The sequence below is a fragment of the Rhinopithecus roxellana genome, chromosome 1 (genome assembly GCF_007565055.1).
Source record: "Rhinopithecus roxellana isolate Shanxi Qingling chromosome 1, ASM756505v1, whole genome shotgun sequence".
NCBI lineage: Eukaryota > Metazoa > Chordata > Mammalia > Primates > Cercopithecidae > Rhinopithecus > Rhinopithecus roxellana.
This window is the reverse complement of record NC_044549.1, coordinates 90,040,113-90,066,544: the sequence shown is the minus strand read 5'-3', so window position 1 is coordinate 90,066,544 and position 26,432 is coordinate 90,040,113. Positions and strand designations below refer to the sequence as shown.

General features: G+C 40.9%; 1 protein-coding gene across 23 annotated transcripts in view; it reads right to left on the bottom strand.

Annotated features, from left to right (window-relative positions):
- Positions 1–2,172: 2,172 nt before the first annotated feature.
- SETD5 (SET domain containing 5) overlaps positions 2,173–26,432 on the bottom strand; it is an 84,241-nt gene continuing 59,981 nt past the window's right edge. For 15 of the 23 annotated variants that reach the window (XM_030927332.1, XM_030927338.1, XM_030927341.1 and 12 more), the window contains 7 exons: positions 16,334–16,581; positions 12,126–12,182; positions 9,780–10,250; positions 7,206–7,507; positions 5,763–5,896; positions 5,187–5,275; positions 2,173–4,844 (listed from right to left, as the gene is read on the bottom strand). In XM_030927332.1, the coding sequence (XP_030783192.1) occupies positions 4,236–4,844; positions 5,187–5,275; positions 5,763–5,896; positions 7,206–7,507; positions 9,780–10,250; positions 12,126–12,182; positions 16,334–16,581 (1,910 nt within the window). In that variant the 3' untranslated portion in view covers positions 2,173–4,235. The remainder of the gene's footprint in view (positions 4,845–5,186; positions 5,276–5,762; positions 5,897–7,205; positions 7,508–9,779; positions 10,251–12,125; positions 12,183–16,333; positions 16,582–26,432) is intronic. The other 8 variants (XM_030927348.1, XM_010369881.2, XM_010369887.2 and 5 more) reach the window with 1 other exon arrangement.

The window sequence follows — 26,432 nt, the reverse complement described above, 5'->3', positions numbered from 1 at the left end:
TACTAGGTCTCAATTTCTCATCTTTAACTTCTGGCATTTGGCTTGCTTTCTTCACACAATTATGAGTCGAAGGAAGACACTGTATATGGAAATACTTTCTAAAGACCATGCACACTGTTCTCATCCTACCCCAGGCGGAATTAGGTTGTGGTTGCTGGTAGGTTACCTAGGTACTCCTAGGTCATTTTGGAGGGGTCTTCTAAGAAAACAAGCAGTTTTGTTATGTTTCCACTTACTTCCTTTTTTTTTTGAGATGGAGTCTCACTGTCGCCCAGGCTGGAGTGTAGTGGCACAACCTCTGCCTCCCGGGTTCAAGCGATTCTCCTGCCCCAGCCTCCCGAGGAGCTGGGATTACAGGCACGCGCTACCACGCCTGGCTAATTTTTGTATTTTTAGTAGAGATCGGGTTTCACTATGTTGGTCAGGCTGGTCTCGAACTCCTGACCTCGTGATCCGCTCGCCTTGGCCTCCCAAAGTGCTGGGATTACAGGTGTGAGCCACTGCACCCAGTCTTCCAATTACTTTCTAACCTCCTTCAACTAATAAATAGCATCTTCATCTTTGAATTCCTTACGTGCTTCGCAAAATGCAGTCTACCTTAGTTACTCAATAAACATTTGTCAAACAAATGTTAGAACACAACACTGCCAATTCAATCCATTGGCAAGTTCTGCTGTGTACTTGCAAAACATATCCTGATTCCAATCACTTTTTGTCCCCATCATTACCGTCTTAATAGAAGCCACCATTGTATTGTTGCTTGCCTGAACAACCGCTCTACCTTCCAAACCAGTTTCTCAGCTCCTATTCTCTCTTTACCAACAGGATCAAAACAATCAGAGTAATTTTTAAAAATCAACCAAATATAAATTAGACAATGTCACCTCTCTCCTTAAAATACTGCAATGACTCCTCCACTGTACTTACTGAATGCAGTTTATTTAAATTATACCTACAAGGTTCTACATTAGGGACCAGCAAACTACAGCCTGCAAACCAAGTCCAACTTGCCACTTGTTTCCTGTAAATAAAGTTTTATTGGAACATAGCCACATATTGTCTATGCCTACTTTTGCACTCCAATGGAACAGCTGAATAGTTCTGTTTTTTTTTTTTTTTTTAAGACAAGAGTCTCGCTCCATCGCCCGGGCTGGAGTGCTGTGGCGTGACCTCGGTTCACTATAACCTCCACCTCCCAGGTTCAAACAATTTTCCTGCTTCAGCCTCCTGAGTAACTGGGATTACAGACGGCACCACCACGCCTGGTTAATTTTTGTATTTTTAGTAGAGACAGGGTTTTGCCATGTTGGCCAGGCTGGTCTCGAACTTCTGACCTCCAGTGATCTGCCCGCCTCGGCCTCCCAAAGTGTTGGGATTACAGGCATGATTCGCACCCAGCCAAAGGGCTGAATAGTTATGACAGACACCACATATGGCTTGCAAAGTCGAAATATTTACTATCCGGTCCTTTATAGAAAGAGTTTGCCGACCGCTGCTCTACATGATATGACCCCTATCTCCCTCTTACAGGATATTCTATCCTCTTGCCCGGCCCCACCCATCTACTACATCTTAACCAAGCTTTTTCTACCACAGAGTCTGCAATGTTCAAGAACAAACTTCACTCACATTGTCCCAGGACTGCCTCCTTGTCACTGAAGTCTCAGTTTAAATGTCAACTCCTCAGAGACTTTTCTTGACCAACCAATCTAGAGTGGCTCCTTCATATCTGCTATGAAACAATTAACTGTTAACATGGCAATGACTATTTAAGATTATATACTAGTTTAGGTCTCTCCTCCATTAGAATGTAAACTCCATGAAAGAAGAGACCTTACTTTGCCCACCCTCAACCAGCATTCTAATCACAATAAGCCCAGCACCAAAAACAATGTCTGGCATTGTTTTTGAATGAAAAAGAAAAAGACCAATGAATAGCTGCTCCAAGATCAGGAACACTACTCAAGTTCAAGGCAGTTTTTAATGTTCACGTGCCCTATTGCAGGGTCTGCCTTCACACTGTCCTGACTGCAATCATAAAAAGCGAAGGAAGGTCAGACAGTATTCCTGGCCCCATTATGATGGGGAAAACAACTCCACCAAGAGCACATTCTCCTCAGATAAAAATGGCATTAACCAGGTAAGGCAGGGCCACAAAATTGGACAAAGAAGTTCTCAACTTTATGATTATTATGGTTAAGAATTTTATTATCAAAATTATTACATCTCTTGTGAAAGTTCAAATGTTACAGCAAGGTGTAAACACTCCACTTGAGAAAGAAGTGATACTTCTTCCCTTCCAAGAGTTCCCCCCACCCCCCCGCCCTACCCCCCCAAGAGGTCTGGTCTTGACAGCACCCTGCCCACACAGAGTGGCTGGGGTCTCTGCACGTGCCAGGCAGGGTGAGGGCCGCCTGCCCGCTGGCCTCTCCCCTTGGTTAATAGCCAAGGGGAGAATGCAAACCCCAGCCCAAATGGAGAGACATTTACATACGTTTTATATAATATACAAAGAAACCAGCATCCCAGGCAACATGATTTCCACTCCCAATGCTCTCCCAGACTGATGGGTTTGTGGGGGAAACAACAAAAAGAAAAGTACTCTGCTGAGGTCTCAGCATTAAAAAAAAAAAAAAAAAAAAAAAATCTCCCCTCATTTGAGCAAACACCTGATTTCGATTTTGAAAAGTGAAATTTTGTAACAGTCACACACAAAGAGAGAAGACTGTGCATATGATAGTTGTAGGACAGGGTAGAAAAGAAGGGGATGCAAGAGGCTGGGGGAGAAAAGGAAAACAAATTAGAGGGAAGGAAGGAGGGAAACTCACAGTATTATCTTGTCCAAAAGAAAGAAGGTCCACTGCAGCACCAGGGATTACACCTGTCATATATTCACTACCCCTACCATGGTTATAACTGAATACAAAATTAGATAAATAAAAACACGCCAGATATTACAGTAAACAAGTGAAAGAAATAAGCTGGCAACCATATGGAATTTAAAAAGATTGTGTACCCCACCTGGGCTGGCTCCAGGGCTCCTCCAGGGGTGTACAACAGGCACAATGCACTGATGGGGAGAAGCCGGTCTGCTCTCGTCTCTCATCCAGAACAGTGTTAGGGGTGTGGGTGGCTTGGTAACTCTTTCACTGGGCCCACTCTCACGTAAGCATCCCCCAAAGAAATGTGGGGCGGGCCCACACACAATCACAGTCCTGTCGGTGCCACTCCACAAACCTATCTTCCCACTCTTACCCTGCAGTCACAAGTGCATGCTCCCCAATCATGGAGGCGGTCCTGCTCATGGGATCATCAACTCCTGATTAATTGGGAGTAGAAAAAATAAAATTCGAAGCATTCCCAAACCACTCGGTATCCTTCCTAATCAAATTTATTGCCAAAAGCTGGTAAGTAGCAATGCAATTGGCCTATATCCTGTCTCATTCCTCTTTTCCTTGTCTACTTACTTCATGGGTTACTGAGCTGCAAAATAGCTTGGGAAGGGGGAGTAGGATAGCAACAGTTGGAAGCTCAATCTACTCAGATAATCTGCTCCCGAATAATCAAGAGCTGACCATGAGCGTTTCTTCGAAGAGCCAGGCACCCTCCAGTCGGTGCAGGTTCCAAGCTTTACTATCCCTGCCTATTTCTTGGTGATCTTAAGACACAGATAGGCAGTATTCTTGGTGGACACACATTGGCCAGATACCCGCTTTTGGAATGGTTGTCTTAGGATGAACATTTATATACCTACCTTTTTTCTTAAGTGCATAAAACCCTAACAGTACTCAGATGGCTTGGGGCCTTTGAGATTGGCTCTTTTCACTTTTTTTCCTTTGAAAACTTTTTTTTTTTTTTTTTTTTTTTAAATTGAAAAAGATGTCCTCACTGCACAAGTGACTACAGGCTACAGGCAAGGATGGGAGACGGAGGCTTCAACACAACTCATTGCACTTAGAACCGTTACTAACTGAAACACTATTTGCTTGTCAACAATGTACCCTTGACAGCAGGGAGAAACTTCTTTATAGTCTCTGCTTCAGACAAGATTTACATCTTTCTCCAAGGCCAGAGGCCAATTGTGACCACAAGTCTTGTTTCTTGTCCACCAGACCCAATCCTCTGGCACCTTGTATCCCCCCTTCCCCAGCAATATGCTCGGCCTAGGTTCCAGAGGCAGCTGGAAGGAAGCAGCTATGGGCTCATTCAGTTCTGTTTGCCCAAATCCAGAAGCCCTAGGAAAGTCCTGTCTGAGTCTTGACTCCTGACCCTTGCAGTGGCTGGAGTCGGTACTGGTGCACACCCCCACTCCCACGGTGTGGGTAGTGCTGTGAATTGGAAACCGCAGATACCCTGGAGGCCTGGTAGACAGCTGACTGCCCAGCACTGGGCAGACTGATAGTCCGTAAGTCTGATGGCAATGATGACCTAGAGTTCTGAGGAAAGGAGGTGGAACTCAGAGTTCCTGTGCTGGACTGAGAAACCGAGTCTGAGGTTGGCGAGTCTGAGGGTCCCTGCAGGGTAGGGCTAGCAGCACTAGAAGGGCAGCTCCTCCTTGGAAGATTGCTGCCAGTGCTGTTTCCAGAATGTGGCTGGCTGCTAAAATACCCTGGTGTCCCCGTAAATGGGGCCAACGAGTCTGTGGACACAGGGTGGGCGGGGCTGGAATAGGACGTGGAAGAGAGGGATGATTCTGAAGAACCGTGAGAGGGGGGGTTTCCAGGTCTCAGTGCAGTAGTTCGATAACTGTATCCTGGAGATTGTGTAGGATGTCCTCTGAAAGGGGAGGAACTCTGCTGAAGGAGGCTTTGTGATTCTGTCCGAGGACTATCACACTGCAGGAGCTAGCAAAGTTGGGAGGAAAAGAATAAGGAGGTGAACAAGTCCCTTAAATGGCTGACTTTTAATATAAATGGTGAACGTTTACAATACCCTATGTTTTTTTTTTCTTCATCTTTTCACCATGTATTCCTTTTAGGAAACCAAAGGCAGTAAAATGTCTGTCTTTGATCACCTTATTCATTTTCTGGCATAATTTATTACCTGAGGGCAAGCAGATGATGACTTATTTCCAAGGTTGCTGAAACTATATGCAAAGACAGCATCTCAATGGCAAAGGATGGCCAGGACAATTTGGAACCCAGAACACACTCCTACATCTAGGTATCAGCAATTTCTCATCTCACCTGGTAGCTGTATCTGGAAGGGCTGTAAACAGTTGCTCCTTTAGAGAGTGCTGAGCTCAATGTCTCTGGACCTTCTCCATCTGCAGGGTCTGGAAGGTAACACATAAAAAAAAAATCAACTTGGCTTCTTAGAATAAGTAAGAAACAGCCATTGTTCATTCAAATCACCAATGCCATCACCAACCCATGTTGCTCTCTTTGTGACAAATTGGGTGAGTGCAGCATGCCAGAAGGGCAAAAGGAGTGGTTAATTATGGGCTATGTTCTAAATGCCTGATCTGATTCCCGTCTCCTTCTTTCTCTTCATCCTTCATCGAGGTAGATTTCCAGGACTTTGGAGAGATGAGAGTTACAGAAAGGTATTCCTTGGGGAAAAAAGAGCAGACAGAGAGCAAGCAACGCTAGATCTTACAAATGTTATAGCCCAAATGAGCATAAGTGGGCTAGAACCTAGCATACGGCAGAGTCCAACTGCATCAGAAACTGACTCACCTCAACTCAGTACTCAGCATGAACTGTACAGGACTTGGCTCATGTGTCCCTGAATGTGGTGGCAGTAGAAGGCCATGGGCTCACCTGAGTCTTTCTCTGTGATGTTACTCTCCCACGTGGGAGAGGGCTCTCCCTTTGGGGCCACCCTCACACTGCTTCGGAGGACCTTAGGGATGCTTCCTCCTTCTCGGAGTCGTTCTACTGATGTGGGAACCATCCTGTAAAGGCAACAGGGTGCAAGTTCAAGCCACAGGACTTAACCAAAACAAATGAAGCCCTAACCAAGGTGCACAGTGTATTTTCTTAAAACAGCCTCTTAAACAACACTTTCTTCAGAACCAATTTAAAACAAGGTATTTCCTCTGCCTCCAACTATGTCAGGCACAAAAGAGAAACATCATCATCATCATCAACCACCACTTTTAACAACAACAACCACTTTTAACAACAACAACAACAACAACAACAACAACAACCACTTTTAAAGAAAAAGAAATCGGCCGGGCGCGGTGGCTCAAGCCTGTAATCCCAGCACTTTGGGAGGCCGACACGGGCGGATCACGAGGTCAGGAGATCGAGACCATCCTGGCTAATACGGTGAAACCCCGTCTCTACTAAAAAATACAAAAAAAAAACTAGCCGGGCGACGAGGCGGGCGCCTGTAGTCCCAGCTACTCGGGAGGCTGAGACAGGAGAATGGCGTGAACCCGGGAGGCGGAGCTTGCAGTGAGCTGAGAGCCGGCCACTGCACTCCAGCCTGGGCGGCAGAGCAAGACTCCGTCTCAAAAAAAAAAAAAAAAAAAAAAAAAAAAAAAGAAAAAGAAATCAAGGAAAAAGTGGATTAAAGATGTCAACTTCCCTTAACCCCCATTTAAAAATGTTAAAATTTCTCCTTTGGGAAATCATGTGCCTGATACATAGTAGTGGTTTCATAAAGGTTTCATAGATTAATGAACATTAAACATATGAGCCAGGACTCTTCTTTCTCAGACTTATTTTTTCAGTTCAAGATCCCTGAACTCCTGTGGTTCATTCTCTATTTCACACATTTGATCCTCAGTATTTGCCACCAGTATTATTCATTTTTAAATTTGTGGTCTCCCCTAAACCAGACAAGTCCTTTCAGAATGTCTTCTTGCTCTGTATATGCTAACTATGTGGAAGAGAGACATTTGTTGTTAATTCATGTGGAACTTGGCTGGATTCTTGACTCACCTTTCATGTGAAATGAGAAATAGAAGAGGCAGTATTAGTGCCCACCAAATAAAAGAGCTCATCTGCATCCATAACTACATGTCATCCAAAGCGCTGCTCCACAGGCATGTTGGTAATTCTTAATTCTGCAAAGCTGGGGGGTTGCAGCTGACACTATTAAATCAGCTGAACAGGACAGATGGTACTGTTGGCTGGCTGTCTCAGATGTTCCCATCAAGTGTTCCCATAGATTTTAGGTAAAACTGGGAATGATCCTAGATATATACTCCCCCCACCCCCAATTTAACTATAAAACATCAGATATAAACTTACCACCTACTGCTGATATTCTCTTGAGGTCTGCAGTGAGATGAAGAAGTGCCTCTGGAATCTGATGGGCTTACCGCCTCCAAATGGGACATAGAGGAATGAGATGGGGAGAATTTTTTGTGAGGGGAAGATGGGGTTCGGGCTGAGGATCCCTGCACACCATGGGCACCAGTGTCAGAAACGGAGTTACTGCTGCCTTGCCCAGTTCCTGCAGACTTGCTTTTGCTCTGGGCAGAGTCACCTCCCCCACCAGCAGAATTTTCCTTAGCTTCTTGTTTCCGTTTTCGGTACTCCAGCAGGGATACCTAGAAAGGAAAAAACAAACAAAAAATGGTACTCTAGCTGGATATCTTTAGTGGATCACTAGCAACAGGGAAAGAAGGAAAGATGGTACCGTAGTAAACCACTAGCCAAGCCACGCCAACAAAGCAGATACCAACCCTGACAACTTTTTTTGGGGGGTGTGAAAGAGATATGAGCACAGCTACATATTTAAGACAGCTGGAAATTGGTAAGAGGAAGATAATAAACTAGGAGGTAAGTTTCTAAAGAATGTTTGCCAATTAGACCACCACGCTTTTTTCTGTCTTCAGAAAAACTTGTGAGGCTACCGTTACACAGTAACAGAAGTGTGCTATCATAGTTATTTGCAACAATGGGAGTACCCAGAGAAGGGAGAATTGGAAGCTTGTATAGTTTAAAAAGCCTCCCAGGTGACTCTGATGGCTCTTCTGCACTCCTTGGGAGCCCCTAGAATTAGCTGTTTGAGAGCATGAGAGAGAGAGAGAAGCAGGGAGAGGAGAAAAAGGAGATGGAGGAGAGGGAGGTAGACAGAGAGAGAAGGAAAAAAAAAAAAAAAAAAAGAAAAGAAAAAACCAATGCTCCAGGGTACTTAAATATGCTCAATTTTTCAAGAAATAAATAGGAATTTATTATTGTTTCTGTCTTAGACATAGATGTAATTAATGTAAAAAGAGGAAATTATTATTTCCAGTTTATACTTTTAGCAAGCTAGCTCTAGAAAACAACTTGGTAACTTCTCCCCAACTTCCCCTCCATCTCCCTAACACTTGCTCATTCTTTTCTGACAGCAGACCCCCCACCCCACCCTGCTGACCATAATCCCTGCCCTGCCTAGTACACCTCCTCTTTGCTGTTCTGACACACTACTTACACAGGCCGTAGAATCTACTACTGTGTCTTGATTGCTCCCTGAGTAAACTATAAGTTCTAGGAGGGCTTTTTATCTTAAACATCCAGCACAGAATTTGGATATGCTTAAATTTATGCTTGCATATGCCCAATAAATTTCAGAAGTGTTTCTGAAATAACACACTATGATTTCCATGACTTTTGCACATAGTAAATATTATAAAACCAGAAATCTAAAGATTGTTTTCATCTTTGTTTCTGGTAGTCAATGCTGTTCATGCAACAATCTTTGAAATCAATTACTATCCTAATCCAAATTATCTGCCAATGTTTCCTCCTCCTTCTATCCCCTTAGGGTTCTCATTTTTCTGTGCAAATGTAACAAATATAGCCAGTTTTGCATATGCATTTTCTATACATAATTTTGGAAAGAAGTTAATAAATTCTGGTAATGAGTATTATTATAATGAAAATATAAAAAACCACTAGGTTTCATTTCAATGAGGATTCTACAGATGTTTGGCCATTACATGGTACTGTCCCCTACACAGGACATTCAGCATCCCTGGCCCTGCTCAATAAATGCAAGTCACTGGGATAATTCAAAACACTCCAACACATTCCCAAACACACCTAGTTGAGAACCATTTATACAAAAGCACATTTTTGGCTTTGTGACTTCTAGATCAGGCATTACTTAGAAGTGGAGTCCCCACCCATTAGCAAGCTCTCTATGGCCTGGCCCAGCCCAGCACTCTCTGCACTTTCCTCCTGGCTCTCCCAGCCTTCCACCTGATACAACAACATCCAACTGTTTGCACCACACTGCATGCCTGCTGCCCGCCCAACTGAGTGCCACGTAATTACCTGTTCTACTCCCTCTACTGTAACATGCCTCACCCTCATTTGTTGGTTGGCTGACTCCTACTTATTGTTTGAGATTCAGCTAAATCAGTAACCTGCCACCTCTCTCTCTAGCCTTATCTCTCAAACTGGGTAGTATCCTGGTCCTTCCATTTACTAGCTGTGTGACCATGGAAAAATTACTCAACTTGCCTTAGTTTCCTCATGTGCAAAATGGAAAACTGCCTATCTTATAGGCTTACTGTGAGGATAAAACACATTTAAAGAGCTTAACACAGTGCCTAGAACTTGGGACACACTAAATAATAGGTAAAATTTCTTTTTCACTGTTCTAACCTTTCAATGTCTAGCAAGTGTATGGCACATACAGGCATTTACATTTGCTGAATATGTACAACACTCACCAAGTTGTACTGAAACAGCCTTTCACTGGATATGGCAGAGACTATGTCTCACTTGTTTGAGAGTAGTGCAGAACACATAGCAGAAACTTACGAATATCTACTGAATTACTTGGTTAACATTCTTGAAAAGTTCACCGATACAACATGAAATACTTACTTTTTTCCTCTGTGGTGGGTTCTGGGGGGCAGATGGGACTCCTTCACAGGCCCTTTCACCACCAGGTGACAAGGATCCACGAGAGAGGTCTTTCATTAAGCCATGTTCATATCTGCTGGAAAATCCTTCTGCAGGCGAACAATATCCCCCATCCAAATGTAAAGGCTTCCTATCCCCCACTAGAGGAGAACCTCGATACAGTCCATCTGCTCGAGGCATAGCGTTCAAAGGGGAGTAGGCATACATCAAGTTGAACTCTGTCCGAAATGCCTGGTCTGAGTTTCTCACGAGGGTCTGATGTCCATCTCCACTTCTGCTTGGGAAACCAGTCTCAGAAGTGGGTCCGATGGAGGGATGAGGAGCCAGGTCAGAATGACTAGAGTTGAGTAGGGAAGGTCTATCAGCACAGCTGTTAGTGTTGGAGTCAAGGTATCCTACTTTTGCCAAATCCAGGTCTTTTCGGTGACAAAGCTGAAAGAATAAAAATCAACGGAGACATGGGGTAGGGGAGAAAGGAAAAAGTCAAAGGGCAGAAAGGAGGGGAGAGGGACACAGGTGAACAGGGAAAGATAAGAGGGATGGAAGTAGAGCAGATAAAGCCATTATATTCTGTAAAAGTCCCACGTAGCAACAGTGTATATAGGACAGAGTACTAAAGAATCCCGGCCTTTCCCAAATTGCTTTCAAGTCTTTCTGGATGGGAAATACTGGGAAAGTTAGGTAATTGGCTAAATGTGACTATTTTGCCTGCTTAGCCTTTCATCAGGTTGCTGAGTCACCTTGTACTACACTAAGGGACAAGTGGTATAATAAGGAATTTACCTTAGCCCCATGCACACTACAAAGGTGAGACTGGTGTCTTAAGATAACTGGCTTCTGGGGTTATCAATTTCTAAATTAATATTGATGCAAGGTGAGGGGGAGGGAAAAAGGTGGAGGAAGAAGAAAGTAGACGGAAAGGCAAGTATTTAAGTTACTGGTTCAGTAAAGGAGGATGGCATTAAAGACATCAACCAACCAGTTCTTCACTCACTTTCACTGTTAAAGAAGGTGTGTTTCTCATACAACTTTCTGGCCACTCAGTTCTTCTTTCTTTATCCTCTAATGTATGTCAACATACCACAAGACCACTAATGCTCATCACTGCAGATTCTGAAATGCTGAAATGTACCAAAAATAAACCCCACCTACTATTTGGTTATCATAACCTCCAAACTTCCAACACTAGGTCAACTACAGCTAACCGCCTACAAAGAATGGTACCAGAAAACCAGATACCATACCATATCAGTCTTCAAATTATGCTATCTTAGAATCTTTCAACAACTGAGGAGAGAGAGCTTTACTTTCCTAATAAGCTAGAGTCAAAACACCAAGAAAATCTCTAATATACTAGTGGAATACAACCTTTTTCAGTTTCACATTAACCTATGAACTACTACTGATTCAGAACTTACTAGACTGTCACTGAATTATGCCCTAATTTTTTATTGGAAGGGGTGGGGTTAAAGTTCAGCTGAATATTTCTGAGAGACTCTAACTTTCTCTTCAAGAGAAAAAAGGTCCCATGTATTAACAGATTCAGAGTTCATTGTTATTACATCTGAAAGCTTGTAATAGAAACTCTAGCACTAAAATCTGAGTTTGACATATCCACAGCAGACGGGTTTGTGAGAAAACCACTCTACTGATATCCTAAGAGATAACACTTGTATAGCAACCATATCCTAACCATTGCAGAATGGTGGCCTGTGACACAAAGCCAGGGACTCACTTGGTTTCCTTGTGCACCCAGTAAGGAGCTAGAGAAAATGTAGGAAAGCTGAAAGACAGAACGACTTTCCCTTCCTGAAGAAGCTGCTCAATCTATCAACCAAAGGCCAAAACATCTGGTTTAGAGAGCTGTTAGATTAACCCTAGAACAAAGCATAAGTCACCACCCAACTCAAAAAACAGCTCTTACCAACTTTTGACTCAATTTTCCTTATTTATTAGCCTTTCTTTAACAAGGCTCCTACCACATATCAGCATCTTGACTTCTAGATTCTATTCTTTAATAGAACTCCAGCCACCCCCTCCCCCAAACAACAAAAACCAACCCCACCAAACACACACACACCACACACTCACGCACACCCCTACTTCATTTTCCTCCATCTACATTGACAGGCCTGTGTAGTCACAGTCACACAGGAAGGCTCATTTAACTTAACTGTGACTGAGTGGCCGCCCTCCAGCCCATCACCCCACTCACTCAGATCCCCAGCCCTCCCCACACACTCAGGAACACATTCATGAACACTCACTCTCAGCCTCCAAGTGTGATTGAGATGGTGTGATAACTACCTCGGGTGACAGGGACTCGGGCCTATGCGCAGGGGAACTCTCAGGGGAGGATATGTTCTAGAGGAGGGAAAAGCATCTTGTTATTATTCATCTACTCGAAGTCAAGAAGCAAAACAAAACAAACAAAAAATAAAAGCAAGCATAGATGTTAGCCACAACTTTTTTAGGGGGCGAAGAAGTTGAATAAGAATGCATAGGGGAAATAATTAACTGCAGAACTCATCTCGATGGACAGAATGACTTGTTAAAATGCTTCCTGGTATCTTTGAAAGCATTTAAGGATAAATTGGTTATAATGTTTCATGCTGTAAGTAAACATCTCAAGCACATATAAGGAAAGAGTTAGACTGGTGAAATTTTAGTGTTATACGTCTTTGTATTTTAGATGAGAGTTTAGCAACCTATAGTATTTGTTATTGAGGGGCACCCTACCCCTTATTCCTCCTTAGATGGACCTTGTTCCTTCACCCAATGCCTCTTCTGCTTGTCACATTTCTTTATTCTCTTATATGCCTCAGGTCCTCCCACTGCTATCCAGGGGGAGACGTTAGTGTGCTGGGGGCTGACCTGGTTAGGGAGATGGCCAGTTCTTCTTGAATGAGTTACAGGAAATGTGATTGATGGAATCCCTAGCTCACAGGCTAGAGGTGGTTCTAAGCATAATCTAATTAGACCTGAGCCACCCCTATTTATGTTATTTTGTAAAATCCATTGTACTTTTGGCAACAGAGCAGAAAAAGCATGTATGTGTATACTTAAGTCCCTGCATCCTATAGAGGGTAGGATTTCACCTTGGGACTTTCAGGTGAGGCAGCACTCCCATAACAAACAGAGACTGAGCAATGAGTGCTTAATGGAAAGATGTAAATGGGAACACGTGAAGAGAGTGATGGTGGTAGCGTGACAGTAATTCAGGGGTGCTAGGGCTGAGGTAAGGACAGGGTGCCTAATGTAGACTCTGAATAACTGTGGCCTAGGTGGCAGGCATATGCTGAGGTAGGGGAAATGAGGCTGCTTCAGCAAAGCAGGGTTTTGGCTGTGAATTTTACTTGGCATGGAGAGTGAGTGGGTGCTGTACATCTATGTGTGAAATGGTGAGTGGAATATGGCTGTCAGGGCAAGAAAAGGAGAGGCTTATTCTGGTAGAAAGGAGAGGCTAATTAAGCTTGCCCTCCCAATGTTGCTTCCACTGTTCTTTCTAGATGCTTTCCCCTCCTGAAAATCTTGTTCTGTTCTCTTCTACTGTTTATCTTCTTACCTTCTTCCCTTAGCACTTAAGGCTTCTTACCATTTTCTTGAATGCTTTTTTCCTTTTCAAAAATATCCGTCCCCAAACTAAGTGTTTTTTTTTTTTTTTTTTTTTTTGAGACAGAGTCTCCTTCTGTTGCCCAGGCTGGGATGTAGTGGCGCAATCTTGGCTCACTGCAACCTCTCAGGCTCAAGCAATTCCTGTGCCTTAGCCTCTTGAGTAGCTGGGATTACAGGTGTGTGCCACTGTACCTGGCCTAAGCTGGTCTTTTTTTTTTTTTTTTTTTTTTTTTGAGACGGAGTTTTGCTCTGTCGCCCAGGCTGGTGTGCAGTGGCCGGATCTCAGCTCACTGCAAGCTCTGTCTCCTGGGTTCACGCCATTCTCCTGCCTCAGCCTCCCGAGTAGCTGGGACTACAGGCGCCCGCCACCTCGCCCGGCTATTTTTTTGTATTTTTTTTAGTAGAGACGGGGTTTCACCATGTTAGCCAGGATGGTCTCGATCTCCTGACCTTGTGATCCGCCCGTCTCGGCCTCCCAAAGTGCTGGGATTACAGGCTTGAGCCACCGCGCCCGGCCTTAAGCTGGTCTTTTAATTAATTATTTTTAGAGATGGGATCTCACTGCTGCCCAGGCTGGCATGTAGTGGCACAATAATGGCTCACTGCAGCCTTAAACTCCTGGTCTTAAGTGATCTTCCTGCTTCAGCCTCCCAAGTAGCTGGGACTATAGGTGTGTGTCACCACACCTGGCTAAGTTTTGTATTTTATTTTTGGAGAAATGTGGTCTCACTATGTTATCCAGGCTGGTCTCAAACTCCTGGCCTCAAGCAATCCTCCTGCCTCAGCCTCCCAAAGCACTGAGATTACAGCTGTGAGCCACCATGCCCAGCCTAAGCTGGTCTTTATATGCGAAACCTTTTTGATATTTCACAATGTGTCACAGCCTTTGATACAAAAAAGCCTCCCCACCTCTCTGTACTAGAACACAGCAAAGAGTATGGCTATTAAAATGGTGATTAGAATGGTTCAGGGTGGTGAAATCTGTTCTATTATTGATGAGAAAGGAAAATTTTCCTTAAATTGCAAGTGAAACCATGCCTTGGACCTTTTACTATTTAGTATTTTCCTTCCCTCCTGGTACTCTAACATTAAGGTTGGACTGTATTTAAAATGATCACCAATTAAAAAAAAAGAAAACCAAAACTACTTTATATTTGCAGTGTTTAATAGTTATCCCAAATGCTACAAGGGATAAGGAACACACTGAGTGCTGAACCTGCTTGTTTTGGAAAGTGACTTACCTTCCAATTTTCTTTTTCTTTTCTTTTCTTTTTTTTTTTTTAAACGAGACGGAGCCTTGCTCTGTTGCCCAGGCTGGAGTGCAATGGCACAATCTCGGCTCACTACAACCTCCACCTCCTGGGTTCACACCATTCTCCTGCCTCAGGCTCCCGAGTAGCTGGAACTACAGGTGCCTGCTACCACGCTTGGCTAATTTTTTGTATTATTAGTAGAGATGGGGTTTCACCGTGTTAGCCAGGATGGTCTTGATCTCCTGACCTCATGATCCGCCCGCCTCAGCCTCCCAAAGTGCTGGGATTACAGGCGTGAGCCACCATGCCCGGCCTCCTTCTAATTTTCATAATCCCACATTTATAATAAAGTCTGTATTGATAAAGTATGAAACTCTATTCCTATAATCGTACGCCCTCCAGGGAGAATTCCTCTCATGATACCTTACTGTAAAGCTCTAGGTGCCAACTGCAAAGTCAATTGCAAGTAGACAAAGTTAGAAAGGCTTGAATCAGCTGCTGTATTATCTGGCTGAAAGAATTCCATAAAGAATCTGGTAAAGAGTAATTTCTCTAGATAACTCATATGTAACCAGGAGGTTTTTTCCCTCAGCCAGAAAGAGGTCTGCTCCAAAAGTAGAGATCTAGGGTAAGACAGAATATAGTTCTGCTTTCAATGTTGCTAGCTACCTCTTAGTTACTCATATAAAAATCCAAGTATTCTGAATCCTCATACTTGGAAAAGCTGAATAGGAAACATAAGATTGGTTAGGACATTCACCTTTCTCAAAAAACACATCTGGAGAAGTACAAGCAAGGGGGCAGAGCAGCAGAGTGTGTTTAGTGGTCAGAACAAATTTTTCTGAAGAAGGAAGGAAAAGACAGTGTCCATTTTAATTACAAATCAAAGTAACATGCAATAGATGAAGTGTTTTAAAAAAGTATACATGGATTCTGTTGAAACCTGCTGTCACCCGAACCTGAACACTAAAGTGATTCAAAATCACTTTTTGAAATAGCTGAGGCAGACATTTCTAACTTAATCCCAGTGAAGGTAATAAATTTGTCTCATGAATACATGTTGCTAGTCTCCTGTCTACTTCTCACTCTTAAGACATTATAACAAAGAGGGAAAGTAACCTGGAGTGGAAAAAATCCGCATTCGCCATAAGTCATACCCCAATGTTTTCTAAATCTGTTCACTAAGGCCACAATGAAAATACCAAACAACCTGGGAAAGACACTTCACTTATTTAAAGGCCTAGAAACGAAGACACAATCAATCAATATCATCTGTGCTCTCAGGCTGGTGTTACTAACAGATACTACAGGCAGCTAGAGGCCTATTTTGACCAAAGTTTACAGTAAAGATAACGATGGAGATCTAGCATGCTTACTACCTAAACATATGGAGACTGATGGACTGCATGCAAAAGATACACAAATGGGATCTGTGGTAGCACTATGCCTATTTTGGGAAGTACAGGGGCTGCCAAGATGAGAGGTGACCAGGTAATAGGCCACAATGACCCTGAGGTTTCCCATTCTCTTACTGAGATGGGGAAGGAAGATAGTAAAGAAATATTTGGAATGGTATTATATTTGAAATGAGAAGGTACAAATGGTGATTTTCATATCCAGCACTCCCGGCAACCAAACCCAAATCACCTCAAACTGCAGAGGAGTGTTGCAGCGACTAGCAGTAGTAAGAGATGTGACTGGTGAAAACATGAGACTGTATCCATTTCGACACTCCTCTTCTCCTGGGTGAGATGAGCCAGGCGTGGCCAGCTGGGGGCTCTTTGAGCCTGAATTGGGAGGGGGTGGTGTGACTGGAGACAGAGGCCGAAGTAACTTGGTGACATTCTGCTCCATCAGATAGCGAGACTTCCATTTCTTTAATGGGCTCAACAAGTCTGTGAAACACAAAGCTTGGATGAGAGCTTGAAATCACAGATTAATTTAAGGCTCTACAGTAAAGCCATTAATCTGTAATCTACAATGGCTCTTAACTGTTTTCTGCCTCATCCCATTAAGTTATCTCCTCCAATCAAACCAAAATCCCAAAGAAACTCTTTAATTACCACACTTAAAATGATTCTGAAAACATTCTATCTCCCAAACTCCAGGTAAATCGAATGTGACTGATCTCTAATTTAATTTCTACCAGTGCAAAATATAAAATTCTTTCATTTATTCATTTATTTATGTATTTATGAGACAGAGTCTTGCTCTGTCGCTAAGGCTGCAGTGCAATGGTGTTATCTTGGCTCACTGCAACCTCCATCTCCCGGGTTCAAGCAATTCACTGCCTCAGCCTCCCGAGTAGCTGCGATTACAGGCATGCACCACCACACCTGGCTAATTTTTGTAGTTTTAGTAGAGATGGGGTTTCACCATGTCTGCCAGGCTGGTCTTGAACTCCTGACTTCAGGTGATCTGCCCGCCTTGGACTCCCCAAGTGTTAGGATTACAGGCCTGAGCCACTGCTAAATTTCTTTCTTTTACATTGAGTTTCTGAAAAGTCTTCATTACTGTGTTAAAGTTACTCTCTACTAAACTGCTATATCACCAACTAAAGGTACGGGGATGCTAAATCCAAATTCCTTTCACCATCTCTCATATATTGTGTCCCTTTTCAGAAGCTCTTTCTATAATGTTCTTATATGATTTCCTGATCCACGTCTAGCCCCTTTTCTACCTAAAAAGCGTGAAATGATTTCTACAGAAACTTCTCTCAACCATTAAAAAATTAGGTTTATATTCTTTTCTTTTTTGACTAGAATAATCCTATTTTCTATACTTCTTAGATCCACTTAAAAAGCAAGTTACTACACTTAAATATTTTAGTAACCATTTAGGCGAAAGCACCTTTCTCACTTGATTCTCAGAATAAAAATACAGTTTTATTCATTTACAGTTAAAAAGATACATATTTATTTAATACCTACAGACTACTGAACTAGGTATGAAGGGAAAAATGGTCATCAGTCTATTTTCAAGAGGCTTAAAATTTGTAAGAAATAGAAAGAAGGCCAGGTGTGGTGACTCACGCCTATAATCCCAGCATTTTGGGAGGCTGAGGCAGTCAGATCACTTGAAACCAAGAGTCTGAGACCAGCCTGGCCAATATAGCAAAACCCTGTCTTTACTAAATACACAAATAGACTAGGCAGATGTGGTGGTGGATGCGTGTAGTCCCAGTTACTCAGGAGGTGGAGGCACAAGAATCACCTGAACCCAGGAGGCAGAGGTTGCAGTGAGTTGAGACTGCGCCACTGTACTCTAGCCTGGGTAACAGAGCGAGGAGACTGTCCCAAAAAAACAAAACAAAACAAAACAAAACAAAACAAAACACCAAAAGCAAAAAACAAAAAGAGAACATATTAGTAAGATCAAGAAAGGTGATCATATTGCTATGCGTTTAAAAAAAAAAAAAAAAGCTGTATTCTAAATGATTATTATATACTATGGACTATGCCATGTGCTTTACTGTGAAATATCTAATTTTAACAACTCCATAACAAGCACTATTATTAACATCCCCATATTAAAGGTGACAAATTTGATGTGTGGAGAGAGACAAAACACGTATTCTTGCTCCCATCTATCTACATTCTTAATTTTTGTATTTTTAGTAGAGACGGGGTTTTGCCATGTTGGCCAGAATGGTCTTGAATTCCTGACCTCAAGTGATACACCCACCTGAGCCTCCCAAAGTGTTGGGATTACAGGCATGAGCCACCACGCCTGGCCCCATCTTTCTGTATTCTTAATCAATAAAGTATATCCCCAAGTCTTGGTGGATGGAAGCAGTGACATTTATTCCAGGCCTTCAAGGAAAATTTTTGGGTCAGGAAGATTATCTGGAAGCAATGGTCAGTATGAGACTAGTAACTGGGAAACCATCTGGAGTTAATACAGTAGTTAGCAAAGAGTTATGAGGCACTAAACTAGGGTAGGAGATGTTTAGATGAAGAGGGAAGAATAAATGCAAAAAATTATTGAAGATGCGTATTTTTCCTTTCTGATATCTCAGAATTTTTAATATTCCTAGACTGGAAGTATATTCACATTTTCCTTTTGTTCCAGACACTAAATTTTCTTTCCTTCTTTTAAAAAGTGCCTAGGTATAAAACAGAAACAAACATGTAATTCATGGCTTATATTCGGAATAACTTTTACATATTTAATATTTCAAGGGTCTTAAACAATGGAATCTTTCAGAAGATCTCTGTACTGCTAGGTCCAACACTATAACTACTAAAGTCAATTATGTTAAGTGATGAAGTTAGTTGTAGAAAAAAGTTAGAAGATACAGGTGAAATGTGCCATGTGCAAATCAATGTACATGGCATTCATTCAACATATATTTACTGAGTACTTATTATGATACTGTATTCAACAAGAGACCTGATGTCTGCCCTTAAGAAGTTTACAGGCCAAAGAAGGCCAAATAATTTGTCCACTTTTTGTCTTTTTCCTGCATACATAGTTTCCAAATTTTATATGGTCAAATCTATCCATCTTTTATTTATTTTTTTAACCTTTACTCAAAAAATAACCAAGGTTATATAAACACATACACAACCTGAAAATCATATCCACAAATAAACACATGCTAATATCCTGGTAAATTTTTATCCAGACATTGCTTCACTGACTCTTGCCTTACCTACACTACTCAGTAACTATTTTCACTCAGAAATACATGGTCAACATTTTTTTTATGATAATGAATAGAAATCTACAGTTCAGGTTTAATGGTTGCACAACATGAGTATTATCAAAATTTAACCAATTCAAGTATTTTTCATTTTTTGCTATTAGAACAAATGGCTACATGTAGGATTATTAAATAAAAAAAAAAATCTACATATGTGCAGTAACTTTATATTTAGTCCTGTGAGAACTGCTGGCACCTGTTCTTTAGCCTGCATTCTACTGGGGTGTTGGGGTCTTTTTCTTCATCTGTAAGGGCTCTTTAAATAGTAAGAATGTTGACCCCTTATCAATAAAATTACAAATGTATTTTCCCAGTTTACTGATTGCCTTTCAATTTTATTTACAAGTCTCTGCTATATGTTTTGTTTCTATTTAGTCAAATGGACCACTTTATTTTCTGCTTCTGATATCACATCTTTGCTAACCCACCCTGACATTGTAAAAATGCCAGCCTATTTTCCTTTTATCTCCATGTTTAATTTTTAATTTAGATCTTAATTAAAAAAGAACATATTTTATTTCACACTGACAAACTGCCATTAAAAAAAAAAGGAAAAAAGAACATACTTAAGTATGGGGTAGCAATTAATCCATTCTCTTCCTATAGCAAATAGCTAGCACCTTCCAAAATCTTCTGTAATTGTAGAATAACTATAATTTTCCCATTAATTTGAAATATATTTATCTTATTAGATTCTTACATATACTGGGTTTATCTTCAATACCAGCATACTTTTTACTAAAATTGTTTGGGCAATTCCAGTTATTCTAGTCTAGTTCTCCAAGATGTTTTAGCTATTTTAGCAATGAACTAACTATAGAAGTCATTCAATGACCATGCTCATACTATTAAAAAAAAAAAAAAAAGGTTAGGATTCTGATTGGTGTTACATGAAATTCAGGAGTAGTTTGAGAAGCATTCTTAGGAACATGGCATAATCTTTATTATTAACATATTGATTTATGTCCCTCTTCATACCACATGTCTAATTAAGTTTATCCTTCAGCGTTCTTTAGTTTTTTTTTTTTACTACTATGAAAAAAACATATCTCCCCCTTTGTTATCTAAATGTTATTAACATTTAAAAAGTTTACATACTTATTTTTTATCCAGTTACTATACTAATCTCTACCAGTTTTTCAATTAATTCTCTAGGTAGATAATAGTATTTCTACATGATAACACATTAGTACTCTTTACCAGTACTTATATCTCTTATGTTGATTTTCTTTTTTTGGGGGGGGAGGGGAGTATAATTACTTTGGCTAACAATTACAGACTATATTAAATAATAATGGTAATAGTGGTATAATTTGATAGCCTATTTTGATGTTTAACTAGTTTTCATGATGCATGACAACTGGCAATTTCTTCAGCTAGATGTTAAAAAATCATAAGTATGTTATTTTATCATTAAATTGATAACAGTCACTGTGTTATGACTTCTCCTCCCCCATTTGACCTGCTAACAAATGAATGTCATTAAATTTTCAAATATTAACTTATCCTTACATTCCTAGAAGGACCTTAGTCATCATGTATTATTCTTTTAATATTCTTACAAATTCAAGGTGCTAGTTAAGATCACAAATCTAATTCAAAAGTGGTACTATGCTGTTTTGGAGGGTAGAGGGAGTTAATTTGATAAAATGAATGAAAAATAAAATTTTCAATAAATACTATATGATACTCCATTACAAGTATGTGCACAAGCAGATAAAATTACAAATTCTACCATTCCTGGGGTTGGAATTCAGATTATTTTTAACCTATAGTTTTTGCAATTGTTAATAACTAAGAATTAGTTATTCTAACAACTAATTCATTCAACTTTTGAAGCTGTTGAACAAATCTGACTACAAAGTTTTGTCTCACCCTCCAGGTTCACCTGACCTCTCGCCAACCAAGTACCACTTCAAGCATCTGACAACTTTTTGCAGGGCAGGTGCTTCCACAACCAGCAGGATGCAGAAAATATTTTCCAAGAGTTTGTCAAATCCTGAAGCATGGATTTTTATGCTACAGGAATAAACAAACTTATCTCTCATTGGCAAAAATGTGTTGATTGCAGTGGTTCCTATTTTGATTAACAAAGATGTGCCTGAGCCTAAAGTGTTTTAAAATTAATGGTCCAAGACCGCAATTACTTTTGCACCAACCTTATATATAAATTTTGGTTTCTGTGTCTATTTCTGTAGGAAACATACCAAGCAGAACAAATGAATACTAGGTTAAGGATTATGAATATTTTTAATGCACATGATAAATCTTATCAAATTGCTAGCAGGGCTCTCCTGTCAGTTTTACTGCAAATCCTTTCCCCAATGTATTAATCCTCTATTAATTCAGAGGCAGTACAGACACAAAAACATGGTTAATACAGATTGAATTATTTATTATTATTATTATTATTATTATTATTATTTTTTGAGACGGAGTCTTGCTCTGCCGCCCAGGCTGGAGTGCAGTGGCCGGATCTCAGCTCACTGCAAGCTCCGCCTCCCGGGTTCACGCCATTCTCCTGTCTCAGCCTCCCGAGTAGCTGGGACTACAGGCGCCCACCTCGTCGCCCGGCTAGTTTTTTGTATTTTTTAGTAGAGATGGGGTTTCACCGTATTAGCCAGGATGGTCTCGATCTCCTGACCTCATGATCCGCCCGTCTCGGCCTCCCAAAGTGCTGGGATTACAGGCTTGAGCCACCGCGCCCGGCCGAATTATTTATTATTTTTAGAGAGAGATGTCTTGCTGTCATTCAGGCTGGAATGCAGTGGCATTATCACACCTCATTGCAGCCTCAAATTCCTGGGCTCAAGCCACCCTCCTACCTCGGCCTCTCTAAGGCTACAGGCAACACATCATCATGCCTGGCTAATTTTTATTTTTTGTAGAGATGTGGGCCTCTCTCTGTTGCCCAGGCTGGTCTCAAATTCCTGGCTTCAAGTGATCCTTCTGTCTAGGCAATCCAAAGAGTTGGAAATTGCAGGTGAGAGTCACCATGCCAGGCCCAAGTTTGAATTAAAAAATATATATACATTTGAATGTGCCTAGAACTTTCTTTGGCAAAGGACCTTGTTCTTTTAAAGACAGGGTCCTGCTGTGTGGCCCAGGCCTAACTTGACTCCTGGGCTTGAGTGATCCTCCTACCTCAGTCTCCAAAGTAGTTGAGAGTTACAGGCATGTGCCACTGACAGTCCAGCTAGAATCTAATTCTTTTTCAATCTCCTAAGTAAAAATTCCACGACAATTTACCAACTTTTACATTTATATTTAGGCCTGTTATGACTATTTTGTTCCATATATACATCCATTCTTGCATCAATATTATACTAAATTTAGCTATTAGCTTCATACTAGAAGCTAGTCTTACACCTCAAGAGAAAGTACTTCATTATTATTTTTTCAATTTTTTCTTATTTTTTAAAAGGTAGACTTCAGAATCATTTAATCAAACTCCGAAAACAAGGCAGTTTCATGGGAACTATATAAAAGAGAGAGAAAAAGAAATATATATATACACATATATATCTTTACATAATGAACATGAAATTTATCAAAGGTTCATATGTTTCATGAAAAAAAAGAAAAAGTAAAAAAGAAATTTCAATTTCCTCAGACTTTAAAAATATTTCTCAGTAACAGTTTACTCCATATATCCAACTAAGGTTATTCCTAGGCAGTTTCTTAGTTTTGTTAAATTTGGTAACAAAAAAATTGGTATTCATTTACTGTCTTAGTATATAAATGATTTAAAAAAATTTATTTATACTTTTTATATATTTACTCTTCTATCTAGTAATATTAATAAACTCATTATTATCAAAAAAATTTTTTTTTCTTTTTTGAGACAGCACTGCAACCTCCACCTCCTGGGTTCACACTATTCTCCTGCCTCAGCCTCTCGAGTAGCTGGGACTACAGGTACCCGCCACCATGCAGAGCTAATTTTTTGTATTTTTAGTAGAGATGGGGTTTCACCGTGTTAGTCAGGATGGTCTTGATCTCCTGACCTCGTGATCCACCCGTCTCGGCCTCCCAAAGTGCTGGGATTACAGGTGTGAGCCACCATGCCTGGCCTAAACTCTTACTATTAATTCTAAGTTTTCCAGATGATTATTTAGGCTCTTCTAGGAATACACCCACATCATTTACAAATAATGAACATCATGCCCCTGCCCTACTTTGATAATAACTTTTATTTCTATAAAGTTTCAGCTTTTAGGAACTTAGAATCTTTAATGTATTTATTTATTTATTTTTGAGATGGAGTCTCACTCTACTGCCAGGCTGGAGTGCAATGGCATGATCTTGGCTCACTGCAACTTCTGCCTCCCAGGTTCAAGCAATACTCCTGCCTCAGCCTCCTGAGTAGCTGGGACTACAGGCGCATGCCACCACGCCCAGCTAATTTTTTTGTGTTTTTAGTAGATACGAGGTTTCACCATGTTGGTCAGGATGGTCTCAATCTTTTGACCTCGTGATCTGCCTGCCTCAGCCTCCCAAAGTGCTGGGATTACAGGCGTGAGCCTCCACGCCCGGCCAGAATCTTTAATGTATTTATTAATACACAAATACTCTATGAGAGAGTATTCTGTTTAGAATAATGACCGTATAATAATTACTCTTACCGGCCTAATACTAAACTGAGAACTTTATATACATTATTAATTCTAATGTTAGTCCTATAAAACAGGTATTGCTATTCCCATTTTACAGATGAGGCTCAGAGACTTCTTTTTTTTTTTCTAAAGACAGAATCTCCCTCTGTCACCCAGAATGGAGTGCAGTGGCACAATCTCGTCTCACTGCAACCTCCGCCTCCTGGGTTCAAGCAATTCTCCTGCCTCAGCCTCCCGAATAACTAGGATTACAGGTGCGTGACCAGGCCCAGCTAATTGTTATATTTTTAGTAGAAACAGAGTTTTCCCGTGTTGGCCAGGCTGGTCTCGAACTCCTGACCTCAGATGATCTAGCTGCCTTGGCCTCCCAAAGAGCTAGGATTACAGATGTGAGCCACCACACCTGGCCTCAGAGACTTTTAGTAACATGATATAGTTAGTAAAGGGGACAGCTGGTTTTCAAATAAAGGTCTGTTTGATTCTATTATAGAAATCCTTTCTCTTTTCTTAATATCGCTTTGGTATTCTTGAAAAAAAAAAAACAAAAGAGCCAACAAATAAAAATAATTCCTCAGAATTTATGCTAATTTTGTAGCAATATAACTTGCGCATTTTACAGCTGCTTGATTTTTAAAATCAAATATTTTCCTATGTTGCTCTTTAAGGGCAAGGTGTGTCCTGTGAATGTTTCTCACTGTTAGACTAGGGCAGAAGCTCAACAACAAAAAAAAAGGCTGGTGACTAGGAATCCTCATTTCCTTCCATCCAGGACATGTAATAACAAAGACACTTTTTCCATAATCCTTTGCTAGTCAGGATGTGAACTGCTATACAATCTCCTGTTCCCGACCTTAACTATACACATGCATTAACATGCACACCATAAAGATACACAAACATGATAGTCTATTTCAGCTAAGTTATATTCTTAATACACCTTTAACGCTGTTAAAAAAGAAATAATATAAATGGAAATCTGGTACCAAGATTTCTTTATAGTACCTTATTTGACTAAATCTCCCTAATCTTTGGTGAATAACAGAAGAAAATATTTTAAATAAACAGTATAATTTATCTTTCAGATAAATGGAATTTTATTATCCTGATATACAGGTGGTAACTTATGAGGTATAATCTAATCTAGAGACAGAAGAATAAACCAAATCCATAATTTAAAAAACGGCAATTCACAGCCGGGCATGGTGGCTCATGCCTGTAATCCCAGCACTTTAGGAAGCCGAGGTGGGCGGATCACCCGAGGTCAGGAGTTCAAGACTAACCTGGCCAACATGGTGAAACCCTGTCTCTACTCAAAATACAAAAATTTGCTGGGCGAGGAGGTGGGTGCCTGTAATCCCAGTTACTTGGGAGGCTGAGACAGGGAGAATTGCTTGATTCTCCATCTCAACAACAACAACAACAACAACAACAAAAAGGCAATTCACATTTTCCGAAATAAAATCTAAAAAGAAGTAAAATCCAAATGAAATAAGAACTTTAATAAAATTCTGATTTTAGTTGCAATATCTGTTGCTAAAAAATTATCTAATTAAATTCAAGTTCATTATATTTATTCAGCATGTTGGTAAACAGGAACAATGAGGTGGTTTTTTTAATGAAAATCTGAAATATTCTGTTTGTTGCAACCTGAAAGGTTGCTTTAGCATCTAATTTACTTTGGTATTTTGACTGTCTAATATTTAAAAAACGGATTTAGAGACAAAGTTATGAAAATCACAAAGAACTTTTCAATTAAGCTGATATTTGCAAGAGAAACTGTGGTAAAAAGATTGTCACAAAATACATTAAGATATCACAAGTGCTTTCTTTCTTTTCTTTTTTTTTTTTTTGAGACGGAGTCTCGCTCTGTCGCCCAGGCTGGAGTGCAGTGGCCGGATCTCAGCTCACTGCAAGCTCCGCCTCCCGGGTTCCCGCCATTCTCCTGCCTCAGCCTCCCGAGTAGCTGGGACTATAGGCGCCCACCACCTTGCCCGGCTAGTTTTTTGTATTGTTAGTAGAGACGGGGTTTCACCGTGTTAGCCAGGATGGTCTCGATCTCCTGACCTCGTGATCCGCCCGTCTCGGCCTCCCAAAGTGCTGGGATTACAGGCTTGAGCCACCGCGCCCGGCCCCACAAGTGCTTTCAATTAGATCCTTTGCAAGTCACTGTGAAAACCAATGGACCAGATGATTTTTCATTGACATCTAGTTTAAAAATGCACAAGGACTTTAGATTTAAAGCTGTCTGAAATTTTTTTTTTTTGAGACAGAGTTTCGTTCTGGTCGCCCAGGCTGGAGTGCAGTGGCATGATCTCAGCTCACTGTGTAACCTCCACCTCCTGGGTTCAAGCAATTCTCCACTGCCTCAGCCTCCCGAGTAGCTTTAGGGAGGGATTACAGGCACCTGCCACCACACCCAGCTAAT